This window comes from Dasypus novemcinctus, chromosome 22 (assembly GCF_030445035.2).
Source record: "Dasypus novemcinctus isolate mDasNov1 chromosome 22, mDasNov1.1.hap2, whole genome shotgun sequence".
NCBI classification, from domain to species: Eukaryota; Metazoa; Chordata; class Mammalia; order Cingulata; family Dasypodidae; genus Dasypus; species Dasypus novemcinctus.
The window spans coordinates 44651939-44677486 of NC_080694.1; the positions used below are offsets into that span (position 1 = coordinate 44651939).

Below are 25548 nucleotides of genomic sequence, written 5' to 3' on the forward strand. Positions count from 1 at the left end.
GAAATGGAGATTGGCTGTCGCTGTGGGCCCCAAGGGGAGGGGAAAATGGATGTTGAATGGATGGAACCAAGGTAAATGTGGGGGCAAGAGAGGAGTTTCGTGAGAGTACACGAGGATGAATATAAAACATGTAATATTACACCAAAAACATATAGGGGACGACAGACTAATAATGTAAACCATAATGTAAAACATAGGATAACTAAAAAATTTAGAAAACAGTATATCCTAAAGTATGGACCACATTGTAAGCACAGATGTCACCTTGTTTGAAAGCTATTGTTTCAGAGTCTGTACATCAGTCTCAGTAAATATGATATGAATAAGTTAAAAAATTATCGCTGTGGAAGGGAAAAGGTTTTATGGTGGATATGTGGGAGTACTGTATATTGTATATATGAATTACTGTGATCTAAGACTCTTGTGAAGAGAAGCTCAATAATTAGGAAAAAGGAAAAGAAAAAGATAGGATGTAGAAATTTTTCCAAATCAATATGTACTCTGGATCTAACCTTTAAACTCATCGCTATATTCCATTGTACTAGTAAGGGAACCTGACATTATATTGGGATTCACTTTACGGGAAGTTTTGGATCACAGAGTGGTTCAACAATGGCGGCAGAGGAATACTGGTATGGGATGTTATTGACAGGTTATATATGGTTGACAGGGAGTTATACAGGGCATATGTTGAGGGTGCATGGTAATGTTTAGATATACTCATACTGGAAACAATTAAAAACAACAGCTGGGGGGGTACTGGGTTTCTGGCCGGGGGGGGGCTCTGTTGTGGTCCCTAGGGGAGCAGTGGCAGTCCCCCAGGGGCAACGGTAAGAACCAGGAAGGAATGAGGGTCCAACAGTGGGCTCCTGATGCTAATGGCTATGCTTGTGAGCCTATATGCCTGCGATAAGAACAAGGCCTAGAGCAGCACTGTGCCTGGGAGTTTCCTCCTGACAGCCTTCATGTTACTCAAATGTGGCCAGTCTCAAAGCCAAACTCAGCATGTAGATGCAGTGCATTCCCCCCAGCGTGGGACATGACACCCGGGGATGAGCCTCCCTGGCACGGAGGGATCACTACCAAATACCAGCTGAAGATGCAACTAGAAAATGACCTTGAATTAAAGGTTCAATGCAGATCAGCAGAATATCCCTGTCTACATATAATAACATGACTTTAAAATGCTGTTTGACCTAATGTAAGGGGGAAATGGAAAGGATAAATGAGATTATAAGGCTATGAGTCTCTAAAAAAGAGTCTGGAGGTTGTCAGAAGGAATGCCCTTATGCACAACTGAGCAGAGTCTAAGAGACAGATAAAGTAGATACAACCCCAGGTATTGGTTCTTTTGAGGGATAAAGCGACCCACGGGTTCTATGGTCATGGCAAATGGGGTTCACTGCCATGTCAGATGGCCCTTCTTTGGAGCTGGTATTTCTGCGTGATGGAACTGGACTCAGATGGGATCTCTTTTCACAAGACTTTCATGCTACTTTACTGGAATTGTATTTGGTGCTGGGGTTTAAGATATATTTAGGGGATTTGAATCTCTGGACTGACAATATGATAGCCAGGCCCTGAGCCTCAACAGACTTCAGCTCCTATACTCTGATTTATTGGACTTACCCCACTCAGCTAACATGGAGCTGAAGAAGGTCAACCACCACACCATGGAGCCTAGAGTGCCTACAACTGAAAGCAGGAGAATTGCATCCAGTATCCATGTGGAATCTAAGCCCCAGCTTGACATAGATGTGCAATGGACACAACCAATCCAATGTCCACAGAGAAAATGTGGCATTGGTGTGGGAAGGGTGGCCATGGTGGCTGCTGGGTGCGGGGAATGGGAGGAAGAGATGAGATGTGGAGGCGTTTTCGGGACTTGGAGTTGTCCTGGGTGGTGCTTCACGGACAACTATGGGACACTGCAGATCCCCCCAGGGCCCATGGATGGAACGTGGGAGAGTGTGGGCTATGATGTGGACCACTGACTATGGGGTGCGGCGATGCCCAGAGATGTACTTACCAGGTGCAATGGATGTGTCATGATGATAGGAGAGAGTGTTGCTGTGGGGGGAGTGGGGGGGTGGGGGCGGTGGGGTTGAATGGGACCTCATATTTTTTGAATGTAATATTAAAAAAAAAAATGAATTAAAAAAAAAGTGCTTTGTATAATGTCAATCTTTCTAAATTCACTGAGTCTTGTTGTATGACCTAACATGTTATCTGTCCTGATGAATGATCCATGAATGCTCAATATGAATGTATATCCAACTGTTTAGGGGTGCAATGTTCTATATATGTCTGTTAGGTCTAGTTCCTTTAGTGTATTTTTCAAGATCTCTATTGATTGATTGATTCCTGTCTCGATGTTCGGTCAATTGCTTAGAGTGTTGTATTGAAGCCACCTACTATGACTGTAAGGGCATCTATTTCTTCCTCCCATTTTGCCAGGTGTTTTTCTCATGTATTTTGGGGCACCCACATTTGGTGTATAAATATTTATCTGTAAATATTTTAATCTCTCCATCATTTTTTTAAAAGAGAATTTTACTGAATACAGAATTCCTGACTGGCAGTTTTTCTTTTTCAATGCCTTAACTATGTCATACCACTGACTTTTTGCCTCCATGGTTTCTGATGAGAAATCAGCACTCAATCTTGTTGAGCATCCTTTATGTGTAATGGATCTTTTTTCTTGCTTCTTTCAGGATTGACTTCTTGCATGCATCAGCACTGCGCATGGGCCAGCTCACCATATGGGTCGGGAGGCCCTGGCTTTGAACCCTGGACCTCTCTTATGGTAGGCAGATGCTCTATCAGTTGAGCCAAATCCACTTCCCTGCTAGTGTATTTTGAATTCTTTGATTGTCCCTTTCATTACCATATGATTGGTGTATTTTTAATTTCTTTGGTTGTGCTTTTATTACCATATGATCTGTTATTTTTATGTTTACAATTTTGTCTATATCCTTTATCTCGTCCTTCATCTCCTTAAACTGATTTAGGGGATTTGTGTGGACATCTTTGATTCATTCCAAATTTCTATCTCCTCCTGCTTTTTAGTGTGTTCCTTTGACTAGACCATATCTTCCTGTTTCTTAGTGTGACTTGTAAATTTTTGCTGATGTCTAGGCATCTGTCTATCTTGATGGATTTACTCTTTCAGGCAGTTTCTATTTTTTATTTTATTTTTGTTTGGCTTTATGATAAAGCTCTTCTTTGACACTTGGTTCCATTTATTCTAAATATATACAATTCCCCATGTTTAAGTGAAAAAATAAAAGAAGGTAAAAAATGAGGAAATAAAATGAAAAAAGGAAAAGAAAAAAGCAAAAAAGAGTTAAAGAAAGGAAAAAAGAGAAAAAGAAAATAAAAAAATGAAGAGAAGAAAAGAAAAAAGTTAAAACACACACACACACAAACACACAACAAAATGGTCTCTACCAGCATCCAACTAGGTTCCTCCTTTCCTGCATCTGCCTATTGCTCTGCAGTCACTGCTTTCTTAGTACTGAGAAGATGAGAGAAAAAAAATGGGCCTCCCTCTCAGGCCACCAGCATCTGGCTAGGCCCATCAATGCCAGCTGCCCATGCCAATCACCCCGTGGCCTGTTGTTTTCCTGGTGCCCAGCTGTGTACTCCTTTGCTAGTCACCTGTGCTTATTACTCTACGACCCTGTGGCTTCTGCTATTCCCGGCAAGCCTGCCTGTCTTCCTGTCACTTATGGAGGACAAGTACAACCTGCCACTCCCTATTCTACCATCTCGGATTTGATTTTTTATACTATTGAAATTACGCTGGTATCAAGGAAAATGAGATTGTTAATAGATTTAGGATGTTAAATTTAAGCCCTACTGTAACTAAAAAAAAAATATATATATATATATAATCATAGAATAGGCAAGTCATAGAGACAGAAATCAGAGTAAACATTGCCAAGGACAGGAGACAGGGCATATGGGGAGCTAATGCATAATGGCTGTAGGGTGTTTGTTTGGGGATATGGGAAAGTTTTGTTAATGGAATGTGATTAGAGTACTGCAATGTTGTGAATGTGATTAATTCCATTTAATGGTAAGCTTGGGAGAGGTTGAGATGGGAAAGTTTATATTTTATATATGTTCCCACAATTAAAAAAAAAAAAAGGAAGAGGCAATGACAATTAAATACAATACATGATCATGGATGGGATTTAATAAGAAGGAGAAAAGGTTCAAAGGAACTTTATTGGGATATTCAAAAAAATTGTAACATAGACTAAGATTTGTATGAAGGTTAAATATTTTGAACTTGATACCTGCACTTAAAGTGGTTATATAAGTGAATATCCTTGTTCTTAGGAAATGTACATGGCAATATTAAGTATTCAAGTATATACAACTGTGCTGATTTGAGTCTTCTGTGGACCCCCAAAAAATTATTTTCATAAGCTAACTCATTCCTGTGTAAGTAATACTATTGTATGCAGGAACTTTTGGTTAGATCAGTTAAGGGACCTTTGGTTTAGATCACATTTGAGAAGAGGGCTTCGCCTAAAGGCCTTTGATTAAATTGTGGGACCCAGGCAGGTCCTAATTCTCTTATTGGAGCCCGTTATAAAAGGAGGACTGAAAGCACAGAGATGCAGAGAATGAAGCAGCAGAGACTAGAAGAACCCAGAAGCTGGAATCAATGAATACAGAGGCTGAAAGGAAGCCACTTTAGCCCTAAGCGGAAAGAGATGAAGTCTGGAGGAGAAGGGAGAGAGTAGCCATGTGCTTGATGGCCCACAGCTGCAGCCTGGTGAAACAGCATCCCTTAATGATGCCTTGATTGGGACACTTTCACAGCCTCAGAACTGTAAGCCTTTAACCTAAGAAATTCCCATTACAAAAGCCAACACATTTCCTGTATACTGCAGTGGCAGCCTGTAGCAAACTAAAACAATAGCCTACACTCAGTGTTCAGAAAATGAATAGCTAGCTAGATAACATGATATGGCAAATGTGACAAAAAATCAAAATTGATGGATCTGGGTAACTGGGGTGGGGGAAATAGGGGTACATTAGAGTTTTATGTATGGGGTTTGCATTATTTTTGTAACTGTCCTATATGTTTGAATGTATTTCAAAATAAAAAGTTAAAAAAAAATTTATTTTTTTAGTGTTACATTCAAAAAATATGAGTCCCCATGTAGCCCCACCACCCTCACCCCACTCCTCCCACATCAACGACCTCTGTCATCATTGTGGCACACTCATTGCATTTGGTGAACATATTTTGGAGCACTGCTGCACCACATGGATAGTGGTTTACACTGTAGTTTACACTCTCACCCAGTCCACCCAATGGGCCATGGCAGGACCTACAATGTCCAGCAACTGTCCCTGCAGTGCCACCCAGGACAACTCCAAATCCTGAAAATGCGCCCACATCATATCTCTTCTTCCCTTTCCCTACCCTCAGCAGCTACCATGGCCACTTTCTCCACATCAATGCTACAATTTCTTCCATTACTAATCAGAATAGTTCCAGAATAGAATATCAGTAAGTCCACTCTAATCCATACTCTATTCTTCCATTCTGTGGACCCTGGGATGGTTATGTACACTCCACCTCTATATCGAGAGGGGGCTTAGATTCCACATGGATGATGGATGCAATTCTCCTGCTTGCAGTTGCAGGCACTCTTGGCTCCCTGGTGTGGTGGTTGACCTTCTTCACCTCCATATTAGCTGGCTGGAGTAAGTTCATTAAACCAGAGGGTAGGAGTTGGAGGTCTGTTGAGGCTCAGGGCCTGGCTATCACATGGACAGTTCAGAGATTCAGGTCCCCTGAGCATATATCAAACCCCAGCACCAACCATAGGACCAGTAAAAGTAACAGGAGAGGCTTGTGAACAAAGATCACTCCATCACACTCAGGAGCACGAACTCCAAAGTAGGGCCAACTGACATAGCACTGAACTCCATCTGCCATGACCATAGAACCTGTGGGTCTCTGTAGCCCTCAGAAGAACCAATACCTGGGGTTGTATCTACTTTAGCTGTCTCTGTGACTCTGCTAAGGTGTGCATAAGGGCAACCCCTCTGATGACCTCCTGACTCTTTTCTGGAGACTCATACCCATATAAACTCATTTGTCCTTTCCATTTCACCCTTTTATTCAAGGTCAAAAAGCATTTTTGACACCTGATATTACATGTATGCGGAAATATTCTGCTTGTCTGAGTTGACCCTTTTATTCAAGGTTGTTTTCTAGTTACATCATCATCTGGTACTTGGTAGTAATCCCTCGGCACCAGGGAGGCTCATCCCCAGGAGTCTTGTCCCATGCTGGGTGGGGGACGTAATGCATTTACATGCTGAGTTTGGCTTCGAGACTGGCCAAGTTTGAGCAACATGGAGGCTCTCAAGAGGTAATTCTTAGGCACCCTGCAGCTCTAGGCCTAGTTCTTATTTCAGGTGCACAGGCTCACATGCATAGTTATCAGTATCAAAGGCTCATTGTTGGAACTCCCTTCTTTATTGGTCTTAGCCACTGCATTTGGGGGATTGTTGCTGTTCCATTGGGGAATGTGATAGAACCCCCCTGGCCTAAGAACTCAGCACTCCCTCAGCTATTGTTTTAAATTGTAACTACTATGAAAATATCTAAACATTTTTATGTACCCTGTATACATGCCCTGGAGAACTCCTTTCCAATCATGTGCTCCCTATCAATAACATCCCACACCAGTATTCCTCCCCTGCCATAGTTGCACCTCTCTGTGATTAAAAACTTCTTCGAAAATGAAACCTAATATATTGCCAGGTTCCATTAATAGTAAAATGGAATATAGTGATGGGTTTAAAGGTTAGATATAGAATACATATTAATTTAGAAAAATTAAAGTAAAAATAAATTGGAGTATCAAAAAATTAAAAGCTTCATTTTTGATGTTTTGCCTTTTATCACTGCTATAAGTGTTGCCCTGTACGTACAGTAGCAAGGCAATTTCTTTCATTTCTTCCTCAGTGTCAACATCCTTCCTTTTCTTTTAAAAAAAAAAATTTTTAAGCATAAAAAGAATAAAATTTTATTTCTTTAGATTATTACTTAAAAGGTGAACTCACTGGAAAAGAGCAAACATGTTATGGAGAGCAGTGAAAGTTTATCTGGATAAAGCCTTGCTGACCGTATCAAAAGTGTTTTAATGGAAATCTGAAGAAAAAGAACAACAGTATCCAGAAAAAGTAATAAAACTGATGACTATTTTGGAGAATATAAATGACATAAGCAGTAGAAGACTGGTAGAAAAAATAAATAATCCTTGAGAAAAATGGGCCAGGAATAATATTTCTGCTGTCATTCATTTATATAATTAACCCTTACTGTACAACTATTATATACTCAACACTGTACTAGAAAAGAGTATTAATAAATGAGTGGCTCATTAAATTAGTTGATGCAATTAATAAAATCAGCTCTATAGGCACCACTGCCATTTGGTGAGAGAGATCTCACAGTTAATAAGGCAATGGCAAGGTCTACTTTATTCAAAAGAAATGTATTGGTAAAAGACTTTTACCTGCACATAAAGAACACATCTGTATGTCTCTTCACATCCATGACTGTAAGTCATGATGGATAGACTATTCGTGAGGTGTAAAGGAGAGGGTAGTAAAAAGTAGGAGTTATCTGAAAAAGTAGGAATAATATAACTGTGAGAGTTAACTGTAGACCACCTGATCAGGAGGAAGATAAAGATGATGCTTTGATGGTGCAGGCTATCATTGTGAACAGAAACTGGATGTAGTAGTAAATGTCCAGACACTGCAAAAATTCTGGCTTTCTTAGAGTGCCTAAGTCTTTTGCAATGTGCTTCTTTGCAGGTTTATTTCTCAGGAAAATACCCTTAAAATATTTGAACCAAATAGGGGAAAACTGTGTGGTAAACTGAAAATGAGTAGAACAGTCAAAGAAAAAGCAAAAAGGCAGACACCATAGAATTCTAGAAGGTAGATTACAAAACTTAGAGTAAATATTACGTATAAACTTCTGGGAACTGTTGAAGATGGGAATATGTTTAAGAAGAATGATAAAATAAAAATATGAAACAATAAAGCAATCCAATCAAAAATCATTTTCCCAAAGAAGAAAAAAATAGATGTCTAAAGAAAGCTGTATAATTACATAGGGAAAGGTTTATTAGAACTGCTCATCAAAAACCTACATAATAAATGGAAGGAGGAGAATATAACCAAGTACAGATATAAAGATGGCTTTAATCTATCAGTGAGAAAATAGTTTTGAAAGAAAATAAGGAGGGAAGCAGATGTGACTCAAGCAGCTGGGCATCTGCCTACCACATGGGAGGTCCTGTGTTCAGTTCCCAGTGCCTCGTAAAGAAGATGAGCAAGACAGCAAGCTGACATGACAGGGTGGCATGGCAAGCTGACTCAACAAGATGACGCAACAAAGAGACACAACAAGGAAACAAAGAGAGGCACAACAAGTGAGGAGCAGATGTGGCTTAAGTGACTGGGCCCCTCCCTGCCACATGGGAGTCCCAGGTTCGGTTCCCAGTGCCTCCTAAAAAAAAGGACGAGCAGACACAGAGAGCACACAATGAATAGATGCAGAGAGCAGACAGTGAGCGAAAACAACAAGGGAGGGGAGAAATAAAATAAATACTTAAAATGGAAAAAAGAAGAAAAGAAGGAAAAGGAAACCTAGTTTCTACAGTGAACTGAAGCTTGCAAAAACACTTAAGCAGAAAACTTAAGAAGATTTTAAAGGTGCTTTAAAACTTACATTCTCAATGAAGATGAGCAGGCCCAGCCCTGCTTTCAGTATGGAAGTGTCTTTTAATATTATAAATATGTACGATCAGGATGGAAGATTTCTTATTTTATATTCTATAATACTTTAGGTCTTATTCATAGCATATTCTTTTCTTATTCATACTCCTCAGTAAGCTTTTATATGCACTATCATATTTAATAATACTATTTTCTTCTAAAACATCACCATAAATTAGAAAATAGAAATTCTTCATTCTCTACTTTCTTCAGATATTTAAATGCTTTCTTTTGTGTATGATTGATTTGACATTTCTACAGCCCAATGGAAAATTTCTAAAACAAATTTAGGGAGGTGGATGTGGCTCAACTGATAGAGCATCTGTCTACCATATGGAGGGGCCAGGGTTCGATCCCCAGGGCTTCCTGACCCATGTGGTGAGCTGGCCCCCTCAGGGCTGCTACACTCAAGGAATGCCGTGCCACGCAGGGGTGCCCCCATGAAGGGGTGCCCCCATGCGCAAGGTGTGTGCTCTGCAAGGAGCTGCCCCAAGTGAAAAAAGCACAGCCTGCCCAGGAGTAGCACAAAACACATGGAGAGCTCATGCTGCAAGATGACACAACAAAAAAGAGATGCAGTTTCCCAGTGCCTCCTGATGTGCAAGCGGACACAGAAGAACACACAGCGTATGGACACAGAACAGACAACAGGGGTGAAGGGGAGAGAAATAAATAAAATAAAATAAATCTTAAAAAAATAATAATAAAAAATAAATAAAAATTTAGCCCCTAATAAAGAAAACAATTATAGGCTATTAAAGTGAAAGGGACTTTTTCCCTCAGAAAATGGTTTCTTATTAGATATTTATAAACAGTATCCTCTCCACTGCCCACTTGAGAGCTGGAACCTAAGCTGTAAGTCTGGAATTTCAGCTAGAATGTGGATGTTCTCATGTGTTCAATCTCAGAAATATATTTTCATTCTGACTTTCAGTCCATACTTCCAGACCCTTGAGTTTCAGGGTTTTATTGATTCTTCAAATTGAAGATACCTGCCATTACCATGATCTTGATATTAAGGCTTTTTTTCCCCCTAGTCAACATCCAGTAATTAGAGATTATATAATACTGTACTTCCTCCACCCTTCTTTACACATCCTTTCCTCTTACATTTCACATTTGACAATGTCTTGTTCTTTTACTTTTTTTGGATTTATGATTTTAAAAGAATCATGGAACTCTTTACAGTTAAAATTTCCCCCCAATCAATCTGGTTGTCTCCATCCTTTGATAGATAGTGTCAACAAAACACGGTCATTTAGGCATGTTGAAATAATTAGCAGACAATATTTTCTTATTTTATAATGAAAAAAGGCAGATAGAGAGGTTAAATAACTTATCTTTCACAGGGAGGGGTTGATTCCCAAGGATTTCTTTCATTACTTGAAACTAGTTCATGCTGAATTGTGTAATCTATATTTGTACCATGTCATTATTAAGAGTTTCACTTTCCTAAGAATTGGTTGATCTCATAATTTACTAATCTGGCTAAATTACAGATTTGGTCATTTTCCCTAGTTAAATTCCATTTTTCCAATATGTTATTTTTGTTCCCTCTCGTAAGTTATTGGGTGATGGATATGGCTACTCCAAAGGTGGATGTCATTTTTGGATTACATAGTCCCTGTAATGGAACAAAGACCTTGAAAAATCCCTGAGAATTTATTATTTTATTTATCTCTTTTTACTTTTCGTATTTAGGGTTTTGACACAATATCATATCATCAGTAAGTATAAGGAAGAAAGTTAACATAGATTTATTTGAAAGAAACTATAAAGTATAGTTAGGCTTAAAATTTTCTAGGTGTGTTTTTTGTTTCGGTTATCCTTTGAGTACAGGAAATAAAATCCATATCCTGATTTACGTATTTTGAAGAATATTTTAACCAAAGAGGGGAGTTGGGTATTTGATGGTAAACCTTTGTTGTGTGTGGGAGCCTGTGCTCTTTGTCCTTATTTTGTCAGTCCTCAAGTGGCAAATGCTCCTGGAAGGGGGGAGGGTCTGGGAGAGAATTGGGAAAAATGAGGCCTCTGGTGCAGAGACCTGGTCATTAGTCCAAAAAGATAGTTTCTTCCAGATAATGTCCAAAAATAGAATGGATGGTGGGAGAGAAAGAACAGCCAGAAAGAAACAATGCTGTAAAAATACTTTATCTAGAAAATGTTAGCCCTCCCTGACTAATCTTGAGACAAGTTTGGAAAAATAGTCTTTAAACAAGCTACTTTGCAGTTCACAACATCTTTTCCACTTTGTAGCAAGATAATGTACTTTATATGAACATTATCAGTTTCAAAATTCTCTAACTCATGTTTTCCTGACATCCCAGGAAGGATCTGGGCTGAGAACTGGGCCACAGTTCTGTGTCTGGTCCCTTTCCCCTTAAAGTGAGTCTTCCACATTGCTCCCCTGCAAGTCCTGCGATGTCTCTAACTTAAGCCACAAACAGATATCTCCTACATACCTTCGTTTTATTCCTATTTTCTTTTCCCCACTTGTCTCTAAAATGAATCACCAGAATAAGGTAGTAGCAAGCGCCAGTCATATGTAGGAAAGAATTGTATATCTTTTGCCTTACCCCAATCTCTTTGTTAAAATCTACACTTAAGGAAATGCCAGTAATCAGTGAATGTTAAGTGATATCAACACAAAGTATGTAGGAGTTTTCAAAGTTTCACAGAAAAAAATATTTTTATACATAGTAATTTTCCAGAAAAAATACTACTTGCAATTACTGTTCAAAGTTTTGTTTTGTTTTGAAATCAAAAGAACAAATGAAAAAAGTACAAATTCCAAATCAAACAAAACACTGAATACATTCTGGAGCTTAAGAAATAAAATTTGCATTTTTAAATGAAGCCAAATGCCCCTTTCAAAAAGTAACCCACTTTTCCCCAATTATTTTTCCTATGATGACAACAAGTAATAAACATTCTTTCCTTTTTTCACGGCATATTCATATTTGCAGAAAAATTATTATTAGAAGAGTACTTTAACCAAAATTGTACTGCTGGAGGTAGACAGAAGATAGACTAAGAGAAATGATACTTTTAATTTACTCATTTCTTATGGAAGAGAGGAGCAGACATATAGGAAGCCAGAGAACTTTTCCAAAATGCTATACTGAATTTTTTTTTCCTGCAAATGGTTGGGTTCTAAAAGGAGATTTACACAATGTGGGAATAATTTGAACTTACTTAATATTTTCTAATACAAACAAAATCCAGGCCTTTTAATGGTGTCATAGTCCACACAATGAACTGTCAGAATCATTTGAGCTCAAGTTCTAGAAAGGAGTTCCTCATGGTTCCTGTGGTTTATTTTATCATCTTCTTTTCCGCTCATTGCCCCCACATACATCTTTAGGCCTTCAGAAACCCCAATATGAAAACTACAGACATTCCCCCTCCACTGGCACACTACAAATACTGGAAATATTAACCACACGCCACCTGCACGATCTTTCTTGCTTTCACTGTCATTTGCCATCTGGTCCCACTGAAACGGTAAATCCAATAACCAAGCCATCCCGTTTAATTCCCTGCTCATTCTTATCCAATTTCTTCTCCTTTGCCCAACTCCCTACTAGCCCAAAGTACCTTAAATCCTCACATCTTTGAAGATCTTTCTTGCTATTTGGCAAAATTCTCATTCAGCCTCTTTCATTCCATGATTATTTCTTGCATCATTTCATAACTAGCATTGTTAGAGCCCTCTCTTGTAGGTACCCCAGCTTTCCCTACCTCAGTGATTGTTTTCCTTCCTTCCTGTTTTTTCCCCTGGCGTGTGTCCCCTTCTCCCCCCTTCTGACCTGGTGTTTTTTATTAATCCTAGGTCAGTCTATTGACTCGTGAATACAAAGTACATCTTACGTTTGCACCAGAACACATTACCCTTGGCACCCAAAGGGGGCTCACTAAACACATGTGTATATTAAACTAGAGAATGTGAATAGAATCTTTCTAATTTCAGATTTCTAATTTGAAAATTAATTTAAAACCAATTGGTTTTTTGATGCTTTCCTAGGGTAGTGGTCTAAATTTTAGCAAAATGCCAAAGAAGACACCAAAATCCTCTTGCTTCTGTTTGCCCCTATATATCCGGTACACAAGAAACTCATTAAAAAAAAAAAAAGGAAATGTACCATCATCAATGAATGAATCATGGAAAGTGTTCTAAGAGCAGTGCACTTAATCAGAGATATCTTACTGAATGTCATACTTGCACACAGTTTGCTTAAGAAAACATGACAGGAGCCATCACATTAAATGGTACCTGCCCTCTGGAATAGGTTTCTTTTACCACCCCACTCAGATAGATGGAAGGAAAGTTAGAGTTTAGAATGAATATAAATTAAGTTTAATGAAGTTACCCCACTCCACTCACCCTCCAGTGGCATTCTTTTTGTTCCTTTTTTGCCTTTTTAGTTTCAGATGTCATGAACGACATAGAACTAAAAGAGAAAAAAATGGGGAGGTAGCTACCGACTGTCACATTTTTCTGGTTTCTCTTATGTATGAAATATTATTTACTCTCCCATTCCAATTTATAGTTTTGTGTGTGTGTGCTGTGTGTGTGGATGAAAACACTCGGAATACTGACTCTCGAGGTAGAATGTGGGAGTAAGGTGGAGGACAACTGCAGAACTAGTGGAGCCATAAACCAATGGAAGTGTCAACTAGAGCCTTTCTGATTCAATTCCCTTGCTTGTTTGTGTCTGTCCTGGATTAGTTAAGCTGGATTTTAAATTTGGGTCTGGGTGGAGGTCAGGTGGAACACAATGGGAAACCAAGGCCACAATTCATGAGAAAAGACAGTGTGTTACTCACAGATCCGGGGGTGGGGTGTGTGTGTGTGTGGGGGGGAGCATAACATGTCAGGGGGAACGATGACAGATATGAGGGGTCAATGGGAGTTGTGATCAATTTGAGGGGTTCCACCAGCAGGTAAGGAGCATAATGACAGAGTAAGAGGGACCCATGGGCTTGTGCTTTTGTTGTGGTCCAGGATTAATAGATTTCCTGTGGGATTCAAGGATTGGCTGATTAAAAGCATTCATACGAAAAGGGAAGAGGATGGCGGTCCAGGGGGAGTGGGGATAGTCAGCTTATCATTTGGGAGCAGCTGTGGTTTTTGGGTGAGGTGGGAGTGGTGGCCCCTCTGGGAAGCTGCTTATTACCTAGCCAAAGGTTAGTGTTGAGGAAAGTGGCTCAAAGTAAGATGGATGTTGAGGCAGGACACACAAAAAATGATCGTTAAAACAGTCTGGATGCTGAATACCAGGATATCTGTTTCTTTGGGGTGTATCCATATGACCATTTTTATTTTACTTTATTGTGGTGCTACATATAGGACATAAAATTTGCCACCTTAACCATTTTCATGTGTACAATTCAGTAGCATTAATTACATTCACAATGTGCTACCATTACCACCATCCATTTCCAGAACTTTTCCATCACCCCAAACAGAAACTCTTTACCCATTATGTAATAACTACCCCTTCTCCCTGACCTTTAATCTGCTTTCTGTCTCCATGAATTTGTCTTTTCCAGGTATTTCATATAAGTGGAATCATACAATATTTGTCCTTTGTGTCTGACATATTTCACCTACCATGATGTTTTTGAGGTTCATCCATGTTGTCGCATGTAACGGAACTTGATTCCTTTTTATGGCTGTATGGCTATACCATTGGCCTGTTGATGGATACTCTGGTTGTTTTTGCCTTTTGGCTACTGTAAAAATGTCCAAGTGGCACAGAAATATGGCAAAAACCATGGAGGAGGATTATGAAGAAAGGAAGTTTGGAAAATGCGAGGCTAGAGTACTGGACATATTCTTTTTAATGTTTTAAGCTACTTGCTGTTACTGTACCATAGATGAGTGTAGAGGAAATGGAGTTGCATAAGTTCTATGTTTTTAAAATGCACGGGATGAATCTATCCTGACGATCGTATTTCCTGTGCTAAATCAACCCTGAATTTTCCTGCTGTAGGGAGAAGTTGTGTTTGTCCATATTACACACCACTACCAAGGGTGTGTAATATGTCATAGGAGTAATGGCTGGGGTGCACCATCCTTTACCACAGTGGTACACAAAATAGGAAAGGAACAGCAGTGATGGAAGCAGTTCTCAGTGGCATGGAGAGCTTCACATTGCCTGCGACAAACCAGTTCCCCATTCTCTATGCTGTCGTCAAGTGACCTAACGGCTTTTCGGTTTTTCCTGAGCTAAATGCAACATCTCACACCAAATTTACGGGCTTGGCAAAGTTGCAAATTTTATTACGCAAAAGTTGAGAAAGAGCAAAGCCGAAGAGTGCTAAAAACGGTACACTTTGCTACTGTGTAATATTTGGGGCTCAGGCTGTTTTATTTATAGATATCTATTAATACATAGCAAGAGATACAAGAAGAAATATACAGAAAAAGGACATTATCAAACAGTTTCCAGGATCCAAGTGCAACATTAAGAGCAAGAGCAGCAACAGCGAGTTGTTCTATTGGGGGAAAAAGCATCTTCTTTCCCTCTTCCCTCCCCTCCCTTCCCTTTCCTCTGAGGGGGACTGTGGCTGCAAGGAGAGGAGCTTTTCCCTGCCTAGTTCTTTGAGGGGTGGGGTGGGGGGAAGTGGAGGGAGGGGAGGGAGGAAGGACCTCAACTCTTATTCCTTTATCCAGATCTTTTAACCTCCTCTCCTACTCCCATCTCTAGCAATACTTAAGTGGAGGAGAGGTGGGAGTATCCAGCTAGTAAAACTGGTTTGTTAGGGTTTCCCCCTGCCATTCTTGGGAAATTTTTCTGTTGGGCAGCTGTCTGGCAATGCCTCAGCTGCCTTCTCTGGGCTTTAGTGGGACTTTCCCTTCCTCCGTCAAGAGGAAAAGGGGCTGCTACAAGAGGTGGAAATGGAGAGGTGGACAGAGAGGCAGAGGCCATCTCCCCTAAACCCTGGGACTTTATACAAAGAGAAGTGGAAATAAATGCAACACTGACATGACCTGGAAGCTTGGGATTCAAAAGGTGGGGATGAGACTGCTCCTACTGATGGAAGTCCCCCAGGTCTGGAACCTTTGCATTTACTTTAACAGAGCCTCAGAAAGCTCCCCTACCCACCCGGGGTGGGGGTGAAGCCTGCCTCCTTGCTGTATTTGTAATTCCAATACACTCACAGGATGACACAGACCAGAGAGGAGGAGGGAAAGCGCGTGGGCAGTTTCATTTTGCTTCAGGTCTCCTCCTGATTGCTGGGCACTGCTGGCACGCCAAGGGCAGCCTCACCAAGGTGGGGGGTGGGGTGGGGGAGAGACAGGCTGCCCCGCTGGAGGCTGACCCAGGCTGGACCCGGGTGGACACTGGGGAGGGCAGAGCAAGCATTTCCAGAGAGGAGTCGAAGACAGGTTGGTCCTGACTATAGCCAGTGTTTTGTCCAAGTTTCTAGTAGGTTAAAAAAAGTGGAGGGAAGGGGGGATTCCTGCCAAGACACATGCCCTAGCCCACCTTCCCCCACTCCCTCCGGGGGAGAGCTTGGCCCTGTGAATGTGACATCAGCTCTCCTCCCCCTCCTCTGCCGGTGGTCTGCTGGGGTGAGGGTGGGGGAGTGGCAGGCACTGGCCTGATCTGGGGCTGGCACAGCTGGTTTCCTGCTCGGCGCCGCCTGGTCCTAGGGGGAGCTGTGCCCTCTCTGGAGTCCCAGGGCTGGGCTGAGGTTAGAGCAGAGGAGGCAGAGGGCCGAGGCAGAGCCCCTGGGGATTGGGTGGAGGCATCTCTGGGTGTGTGTGGGAGGGAGGGTTCCTGCCTCACCCTTGCCCCTGTCCTCGTCACTAGTTCTTGCTAGTTCTCGCTGCGGCGGCTTGTTTAGGGGACAGATCTCACTGTGGGGCTGACACTGCTATTGTTACTCTCTCTGAGAAGTCCCTGCAACTGTGACTTCCAGGGGGTCTAGGGGCTTGCATGTGTCCAGACCCACAGCATCAGGGTTTGGATAAGGTCTGTCCCTTGGATTCTAGGAGTGAAGGATGGTGGAATAGTCCCCGGGATCCTTTTCTGTTGCCCAAGTATGGGTCCACATTTGAACCCCATCCCCTGGGAAAACTGGAGTCAAACAAGATAAGGACACCGGAAAAAGGATCTACTGATGGTGTCCCAAAGTGTTAGAGGTGTATTCATTTTTTTTTCCCTTGTGGCAGGAAGATACTCTAAATTCACCCTGTAAGTTTTAGATATAAGTGGAGCTGAGTCCAACTTCATACACTGTGAGAAATTTGGTAGAGTACATATAAATTCCGTATGCCTCAGTTTTCCCATCTTTAAAAATGGGGCTAAATTTACCTTGCAAGGTTTTGGATAAAAGTGGAGCTAAGGCTTAACTTCATGCATTGTGAGAACTTTGATGGAGCATGTAAATTCCATATGCCTCAGTTTTCCCACCCTCAAAAATGGGGCTAATGGAAGAAGCCAGGTTTTATATTTGTTTTGCTTTCTACATTTGAGCCTGTTGTCACTTCTCCAGTAACTTCCCTGTGGCTCTCTCGGGGAGTATTTCAAGGTTAAATAGGCAGGAAATTGCTTTGAAAATATCACACATTATTAAATATGAGGCATTATCTGAATTCCTTATTCAGCATGGCCATTTCCTCGGTCCCAACACCGCTTACCTTGTGTGGTCACCTAGCCTTGTGTGAGAGCACGTCCAAAGAACGAAGGCAGCTGAGGGAACAGACCCAGAGCAGAGGGTCTTGTGTAGGGAGGCAAATGGAATATTCTGAGGTGCACCCCACCCCCCTTCCTAGGTTAGGCCTCCTTTCTTTCCCTTCTGCCCTCAACACAGAAGCCAACGCTTCTACTTTTTTCAATAAAACACCAGCCCTGGAAGCTCTTCATCTCCCCCTGGTGTTCCTCTCCTGCCTTAAGATGGTGGTATTAACAGAGAAAGGATCAGGGAAGACGGAGGGTGGACACAGAAAAGGGGTTTGGGGGGCTTCTAATCAGTGTTGATGAAAGGATGGTGTATGTGTCTGAAGGTGCTAACACTTTTTTTTTTTAAGCTTTCCTTCCTTCTCAGTCCCTCACTGATGTTTTTCCACTGTGGAGGAATTGCACTTTGGCAAAAAACAAAAACAAAACGAAACAAAACTTGGGGCTTGAAGTAAGAGAAAAGTATGTTGGTCTGCCAAAACAACTGAGAGTAGGGGGGAGAGTCAGGAGGGGGCACATTCCCTTGTTTATCAAGAAATCGGAGAGGCATAAAAGGAAAACGAAGTGAACAACAATTAACCCCCCCCCCCCCCAACAATACAATCTATTTAAACTGCAGCTCATACTTCTCATACCAATGGTATGAGTTTTTCTTTAGTCACTCTTCTGATTCTTGAATGCTGGGGCTGGCAGCTCGCAAAGGGGAAGCAGACTCCGGCACTGCACGGGCAGGTTTACCAAAGGTCTCTAATGGGTATTTTCTTTCTTAGCCCTGCCCCTGAATTGTCTGACGGCGTCTGCCTCTGAAGTTAGCAGTGATTTCCTTTAGAGCCTGGCCTTATCTCCGGCTGCACGTTGCCTGTTGGTGACTAATAACACAATAACATTGTCTGGGGCTGGAATAAAGTTGGAGCTGTTTACCCCCACTCTATAGGGGTTCAATATAAAAAGCCGGCGGAGAACTGTCCAAGCCAGACGCGCTTCTGCATCTGCGCTGGGGCGGGAGCTGACGGGGTTCTTGAGTCTCTGGCGCTGTCCCCGCAGCCCCAGCCGCGCGTGTCTTCAGACGGCTCCCACTGCCCTCTCTCTTGGCAGAAACTTCTTTTTCTTCCCAGTAAGGAGTATTTGAGCTGAAGGATAACTTTGAGATCTGAACAATCAGAAGTACTTTGAGGGAACTGAAGTTGTTTTGCTTCCTTTTCCTTTGGGTTTAGTTTGCAGGGAAGGATTTTTGATCCTTTTTTTTTCTAGAATGGATTATTTCTCCATGATTTTCTCCCTGCTGTTGGTGGTTTTCCAAGGAGCTACAGAAACAGGTAGGCACATTGGCTTGTAAATCTCTGCTTGTTAATGTCTTCATATCCACCTTAATGCTTTCTTTTGCTTCTGCTTTTCTTCTTTTTACGATTTGCAGCTCAGCTATCAAGTATTTGGGAATTATTGCTCAAAGCTACTTAGATTGCTAGTGGAAACATTAAAATTCATATATTGAATATAATTGCTCACATGGTATTAAAATTACATACTTTTTTTCTTTTCTTTAACAAGAAGAGTAAAGACAAAATATAATTTAACCAAGTGTATTTTTGAATATATGTGTTTGTACAGGTACACAGGATATATGGGAACTTATATCTTATTCAAACACTGTTTTAATAGTGTGCTAACTTGTAAAATATTTAAACATTTCAGCCTGAAGCCAAGAAATTTTGTCCAAGTCATTCAAGCAATCTATGTGCAGTAAAATCACCTGCAAAAAAGTCTGTTGATTAAACCTCCCCAGGTGATTTCTGGGTGAAGGCAGATGCTTTCTTTAAAATTTGTCATTATTGACTTTAGGCTTCATTTGGCAGATTTTTGGCAACCCAAACAGTGTGAAATCTATTTTCAGTTTTGTCCACCTGCCGAGGGAGGGGAGCTAGGTTAAATCTTGCCTACTTAAGGATTTCGGTAGGATGTGTGCATCTGCCCGTTTTCCCCTTTTAGGGTCAATGCACTTTTTTTGTCTTTTCATGACCCTAACTAAAGAGAAAGGATGTTCAAGGGAATGAAAATCCTGGAATGTGTCTGATCATTTGAAATGTACAAAATAGAGTAGATAAGCTGCACAGCTAAATTGTCAGGAGGAAGGAGAGGTTTGAAGAGACAGTGCTGCGGCAAGAAGGGCGAGGTGGCACGCTCCACACACGCAGCATTGCTCCAGGGATTCTGAATTCACGCTCCACAGAGACTTGACTAGGTCTTGGGACCTGCTACTCAGTTTAACCTTAGATGAGTGGTTTCTGTGGGATTTGCTGTCTGAAATGAATGCGGTGGAGCTAATTTCTCTTTTCCCTCTAATTGTCCTGCCAATGCTCTGGCTCTCTGCCTAATTTTAAGAGGTATTTATGATCTGGGTACAAAGTGGCAGGTACCCACCTAAAGTGAAAGGTCCTTCAGAATGGGTAAGTGGCTCAGCCGCTAGGAATAAGCAGTGGGATTTATTTAGTTTTAGAGTTTTGGTCATAAGCCAATTTGAAGCCACTAAGGGTTGGGCTCTCGCACTAAGCACCATGCAAGAGCCGAACTCAAATTGCTAACAGGCAGCATTTCCAAGCATTTCCTTGAAGGCAGCTTCAAGGGAGCTGATAAGTCTCTTTTCACTTGTTTGTCTCCCTGGCATTTATATAATTTCTCTGTAGGCAGATAAGGCAGTGCGGGTAAAGGTTATGTTAAGGAGGAAAAAAACAAAGAGCCCTTCCCCCCACCCCCACCCCTGTTTGTGTTTCTTGCTGAAGGCAGGCTGTCTGCTTCGTCTGCTTTTATCTGCTTTGCTCGATCTGTCATATCCATGAGCACCGGAGGAGACCTTCGCCCACTGACCTGCCCCTTTTCTCTCTCCAGCCGTTTTGGGTGCCGAGCTCAGTGCCGGGGCTGATAACGGCGGGGAGAACCCCTCTCCCACTGCACCCTGGAGACTCCGTCGGTCTAAGCGCTGCTCCTGCTCTTCCCTGATGGATAAAGAGTGTGTGTACTTCTGTCACCTCGACATCATCTGGATCAACACTCCCGAGTGAGTCTCTAGAGGGCATCATAACTCTAGTCAGTACTGGCTTCATGAGAGATTGGAGACAGTTACTATCATTACTTTCCTGGGGAGCTCCTAGTTGGGAATCTGAAGGTAGCATTTCTGACAACATATAAACACCCCAGTGGGGCCAATTCCCCTACCCACCCACCCCCATCCTGAAAAATAACAGGGCAGCCTGGTTCTTAGCAACGGAAGGGAAGGTCTATTGAGGCATTGAGACTCAAGTCTCTCATTACAGGATAAATGGAATGAGGTGATGACATGCAGACGGCTGCTGCACGTTTCAGATTAAAAATTTTAAGCAGGGTAGTGGGGACTCTCAGAGGGATGTTCTCTCAGCAGGATCTGACTGGGTTCAGGGAATAAGCTCCCGAGGTCATATGTGGGTTAGTCCAACCTGTGCTTCTCAGGGGAATGTAGTCTGGAGAGGCAGAAGGGATTACAGAGTCTTATAATTCAATCCTTTCCTTTTACTTCTAGAAAAACTCAAACCCAACCTGTTAAAGTCACTTGGGCAAGAACTAGAACCTGGATCTCCTACTCCTTCTGTACTTTCCCTTTAGAAAAGCCCATTTCAAGTCAGTAAGGGAAATATGTTCCACAGGTTTCTCTGCCACCTTTGAAGTGAAAAAAGCAGTTCTCCCTCTTTCCCCCTGAACAGTAATTCATCTCCCAGAGGCTGTCATAGACAAAAGCACATTTATTATATCTATACTGCCCCATTATGGTGAGGGATGACCAAAATCCAAACAAAATCAAATCAAACCCCAAATACAAGGAGCCTAATACTTTGTTAGGTGATACTTCCAAGGAGGGTATTTCATTTCTTAGGTGAGAATCAAAATGGACCCACTGGAAATTGTTGGAGAGTGGCCTAGCAAGGAGTCCTTTTACAGATATGTGATAGCACCAAACTGCAAGAGAAAAGTGCAAACAATGCATGAACCCTGTGCATGCGAGGGGACCTCCTCCTGTCCCCTCAGGGTGCAGTTTTAACATTATCATATATGATTTGAAAAAAAAAAAGGGTTTTAATGATCTTTTGAGTATGGCATCGAAGTCCCCTCTCCTCAAATAGCTGTTAGAAAAGGAAGAAAATATGAGACACTAAAGCCAAGATGTCATAATTTTTGACAAAAAAAACATAAACAAAAACATAAAACAATGGTGCTGGTGTCATGGAGAATTTTGAACCTTGTTAAGAATAGAAATGGAATTTCACTGAATTATAAAAACTGATTTTCTCCTGGTTGGATATATACACTCAGAGCTTTTGATGGGCATGTGCTCCTGGCTGGGTTATCCTTCATTCTCTTAAGTATACCACCAAGCTCTGTGTGATAAGCTCCTCCTGTTCCCAATGGAATGAGTTTGTCCCCAAAGAACATGCCATTTTGAATTCTATTAATTATGCTAATATCCATTTTTCCTATCTTTTGTTAACAGACACATTGTTCCTTATGGACTTGGAAGCCCTTCTCGGTCCAAGCGATCCTTAAAGGATTTATTTCCTATAAAGACAGCGAACCCCAGGAACAGATGCCACTGTGCTAGCCAAAAAGACAAGAAGTGCTGGAATTTTTGCCAAGCAGGAAAAGAACTCTGGTAAGTAGAATCACCTTTGCTTTCCAATCAGGAAAGCCTTCCGACCTTCTTCCTGCTTGAACACTGGCTTCTTGTTTCTAAGAGATTCATGGAGTCATTGAGGGTCAAGCAAAACTGAAGATACCATTGCTCAAAAGGTTTTTCCTATGTATATTTTAACAGGACCCAAGACACTGTGGAGAAAGGCTGGAATAACCATAAGAAAGGAAAAGATTCTTCCAAACTCGGGGATAACCATAAGAAAGGAAAAGAGTCTTCCAAGCATCAGGAGCTAGTGGAAGGAAGAAAAATGAGAAGGTAAGAGGCCCACAAAACCCGCAAGGCCCAGTTACCATTGCCTCAGAACCTAATCCTCCAGTCACTGGGGGAAAAGGCTTAAATTACAATAAAAATGCCATCCTCATATTCTGTAGATGAAAAAGAACAAAGGAATCCTTCTCAAATATGTTCTTGATAGCTTTGAATATAAGCTGCTGCCCACTACACACTTTGGTGACCTCAGCATAATGATGTCCTCAGCCCACTCAATCTAAAGGTGGATTTTCCAAGCAAAATATATCCAGAAATACTTTGGTCATTAGCTCATGTCCAGTCTTTGCCTCTCCAAGTCAGTACTCTTATGGCATTCCCTGAGAAGTTAAAAATCATTTCAGGGAAAAGGCTTTTTCTTCTTTTAAATCAATGTGATGTATAATCAAGTTCTTTAAAAAGAAGCAATTAATCAAGTGGTCAAAAGGAAAAGAAGCCATTAGGCAGGGTTGGTGAGACTTACAATTTGCCATTTTGGGGGTCTATTTACTTTTAATAAGGAAAAGCCATTGTATGGAAAGCCAATGTAATTTCAAAAAGGTCTCTCATTTCCTAGTCAGTTGTGAATTGGGGGGAGAGAGGAAGGGGTCTAGGTTAAACAACGCAGCAGCCCTATGGTGGTGAACCTTCCCAACCCTAAACATTTTGGAATTCACTAGCTCATGGGAGAAAACATGCTTTCAGATCTGTCACATGCTCTACATTTTCCTATTACGGTCCATGGAAAACTTTTCCTAGAAATCTAATGGCAAGAAGTTCCATGATCAAAGTGTTCTGGGCACAGGCCTGGTAGTCATGAATGACTTGAGTTGTTTACTACTGATTTGTGGGACAGCCCTCAGCTGTCTGTGACTTAACCTGCCACTTCGGTTTCCATATTTCTGATCTAGGGCCAGTATTGCCTCCCACACACAATATTTAAATCACAGTTTCTGAACAGACTTAGAAAACATTTTTCTCTATTAGTTTGTATGCTATCAACCAGTAAGTCAATGTTACAGTTCTTCCCTCTTTCTTTCTCTTGCAAAACAGAAAAAAATATATATATGCCTACAAAATTTTTTTTAACTTTCCATAAAATATTTGGCTTGAGCCTATCTCTATATGCTTCCTCTCTTTTTCAGTCTTTCAATTCTTCCTATGACTTCCCACCTTATGTAATTAAGAAGATGCCCATGACTTTGGAAACCTACGATGAGTTTCCCCATACAGACAGAGTGCCACATTGGTGGTTGGAATGGAGCTAATGCTCAGTTCCCCTTAGATATGACCTCTGCTCCCATCTGCACCCCCACTCTGAATATAAGAGCCAGGCTTTATTTTCATGTTGGTAATAGATACCACTTGAGAATTTATCAAAGGGGAGCTTGGTGTTACAGTTGGTGGTAAAACTTCAAGAACCAGATTCAGATTTGTTTGTGCCAGAGTCTAATTTTAGATGTTTCTTTTGCCAGAAGTGAGGTTTATTTTGTGACATTTGTTTTGTCTTGTTTTAATAGGTTGGAGGCCATCAGCAACAGCATCAAAACATCTTTTCGTATCGCCAAGCTGAAAGCGGAGCTCTACAGAGAGAAGAAAGTGACCCACAACAGAACGCACTGATTGCAGATCACCTGGGCCCTTCTGAAGACAGGGCTTCAATTGGGAGAGTCATGTGGCAGAACTTTACAGCCTCCCTGCTTAAGCCCTTTCTTGTTCCAGACTGGTAAAGGACCACCGTTCTACTTCTAAACACTGCAAGAGAGGCCAAGGAGATCCCTTATCTGCCTTCCTTGGCTTCCAGTGGTAACTGCTTCAGTCTCTCCTCATTTAGGAAACAGTGGAAGACCCAAAGTAAGCAAAGAGAAAGTGACTTGTGAACAAGGGGAGCATCCTCCAGAGCAAGGAGGAGAGATTGTGCATGAGGGTGGCGTTTCTGAAGAGGGTCTGAAGGGAGGGTTTGAGTCTGACTCAGGCATCTAGCACACTTCAGGGAGAAACTCCGAAGTTCCACGCAAAGGTTTTCTAAGGAATGCACAAATTGACAACACACTCAAAGGACAACCACGAGAGTAAAAAAAAGGAGAAAAAAAAAAAAGACTTTTTTATTCATAAAAATGTAAAACTGAAACTGTTACTACTGGAAATCAGGATGCATTTCATGAATACGAGTCTACCTCACCTGTATTGCACTCTCCAGAAGTATTTCATCACCTTGTTTTGCCTCTAATTATTGCCTTCCCAAACTCTTCATCTCCTACCACTGCCTCCTCCCAAACCCCATACTATATAGTAGCCTCATAAAAGTGTGGTCTAATGTATCAGTAGTAGATACAACATTTTCATGATAATCTACTAGCTCTGATCCATAAAAGAAAAGATCATTGAGTCAGGGTATTATCTTGCCCTGATTTTTGGAAACACAATGGTATAGGGTTGTTTTGGAAAGTAAATGTTGGTTATGCTTTAAAGGCAGTAAAATTATTTTCCTTTATGTGACTGGCTAATGGAAGAGGTTGGATTAAATTTTGATGTACTTATATTTTTATATATATTTATATTCCTTATATTTACCATGTTAAATATACGTTTGGGCAGGCCACATTGGTCTATGTATTTTATATATTTCTGAATGAAATTGAAAAAAATGCTTTGTTTTGCCTGTCAAGGTAATAACTGTAGAAAATAAATATTTTTCCCTACTGTATTGATTTTGTTCTAAACTTTCTAAGGAATGGGCCTCACGGGTAAGAAGTATAAGGAGAAATGGTTAAAGATGGTTTCCTACAAAGATGGCGATTAGAAGGAAATGATCCACACTAGTTAAAAAAGGACCTTGATCTGTATCTTAAAAATTATTTTTGGATTGCATTAAGGGAGGCGTTCTTAACCCTTTTTGTTCCATGGACCCCTTTGCCAGTCAGGTGAAAACCATGGGCTCCTTACTAAGTTTACACTATACTGTGAATTATTTAATAAATATATCATACCCACACAAATGTCCCCAAGAGAATGTTTTTTTAATTTTAATTCAAGTTCACAGACCCCAGTTAAGAACCCCTG

At 41.2% G+C, this 25548-nt stretch overlaps 1 protein-coding gene and 1 long non-coding RNA gene across 2 annotated transcripts in view; one reads left to right on the forward strand and one right to left on the reverse strand.

Moving 5' to 3' along the window:
* The window catches only part of LOC139437299 (uncharacterized), a 60365-nt gene extending 39858 nt beyond the window's left edge, over nucleotides 1–20507 (reverse strand). Inside the window, exon 1 of the long non-coding RNA XR_011647038.1 lies at nucleotides 20385–20507. This is a non-coding gene — a long non-coding RNA (uncharacterized lncRNA). The remainder of the gene's footprint in view (nucleotides 1–20384) is intronic.
* Nucleotides 18239–25192, forward strand: EDN1 (endothelin 1). Its single transcript, XM_004454289.5, has 5 exons — nucleotides 18239–18838; nucleotides 20406–20574; nucleotides 22039–22197; nucleotides 22360–22494; nucleotides 24006–25192. Exons 1-5 carry the CDS (start codon nucleotides 18775–18777, stop codon nucleotides 24106–24108), a joined length of 630 nt encoding a protein of 209 aa, XP_004454346.1. The 5' UTR covers nucleotides 18239–18774; the 3' UTR covers nucleotides 24109–25192.
* Nucleotides 25193–25548: the final 356 nt, after the last annotated feature.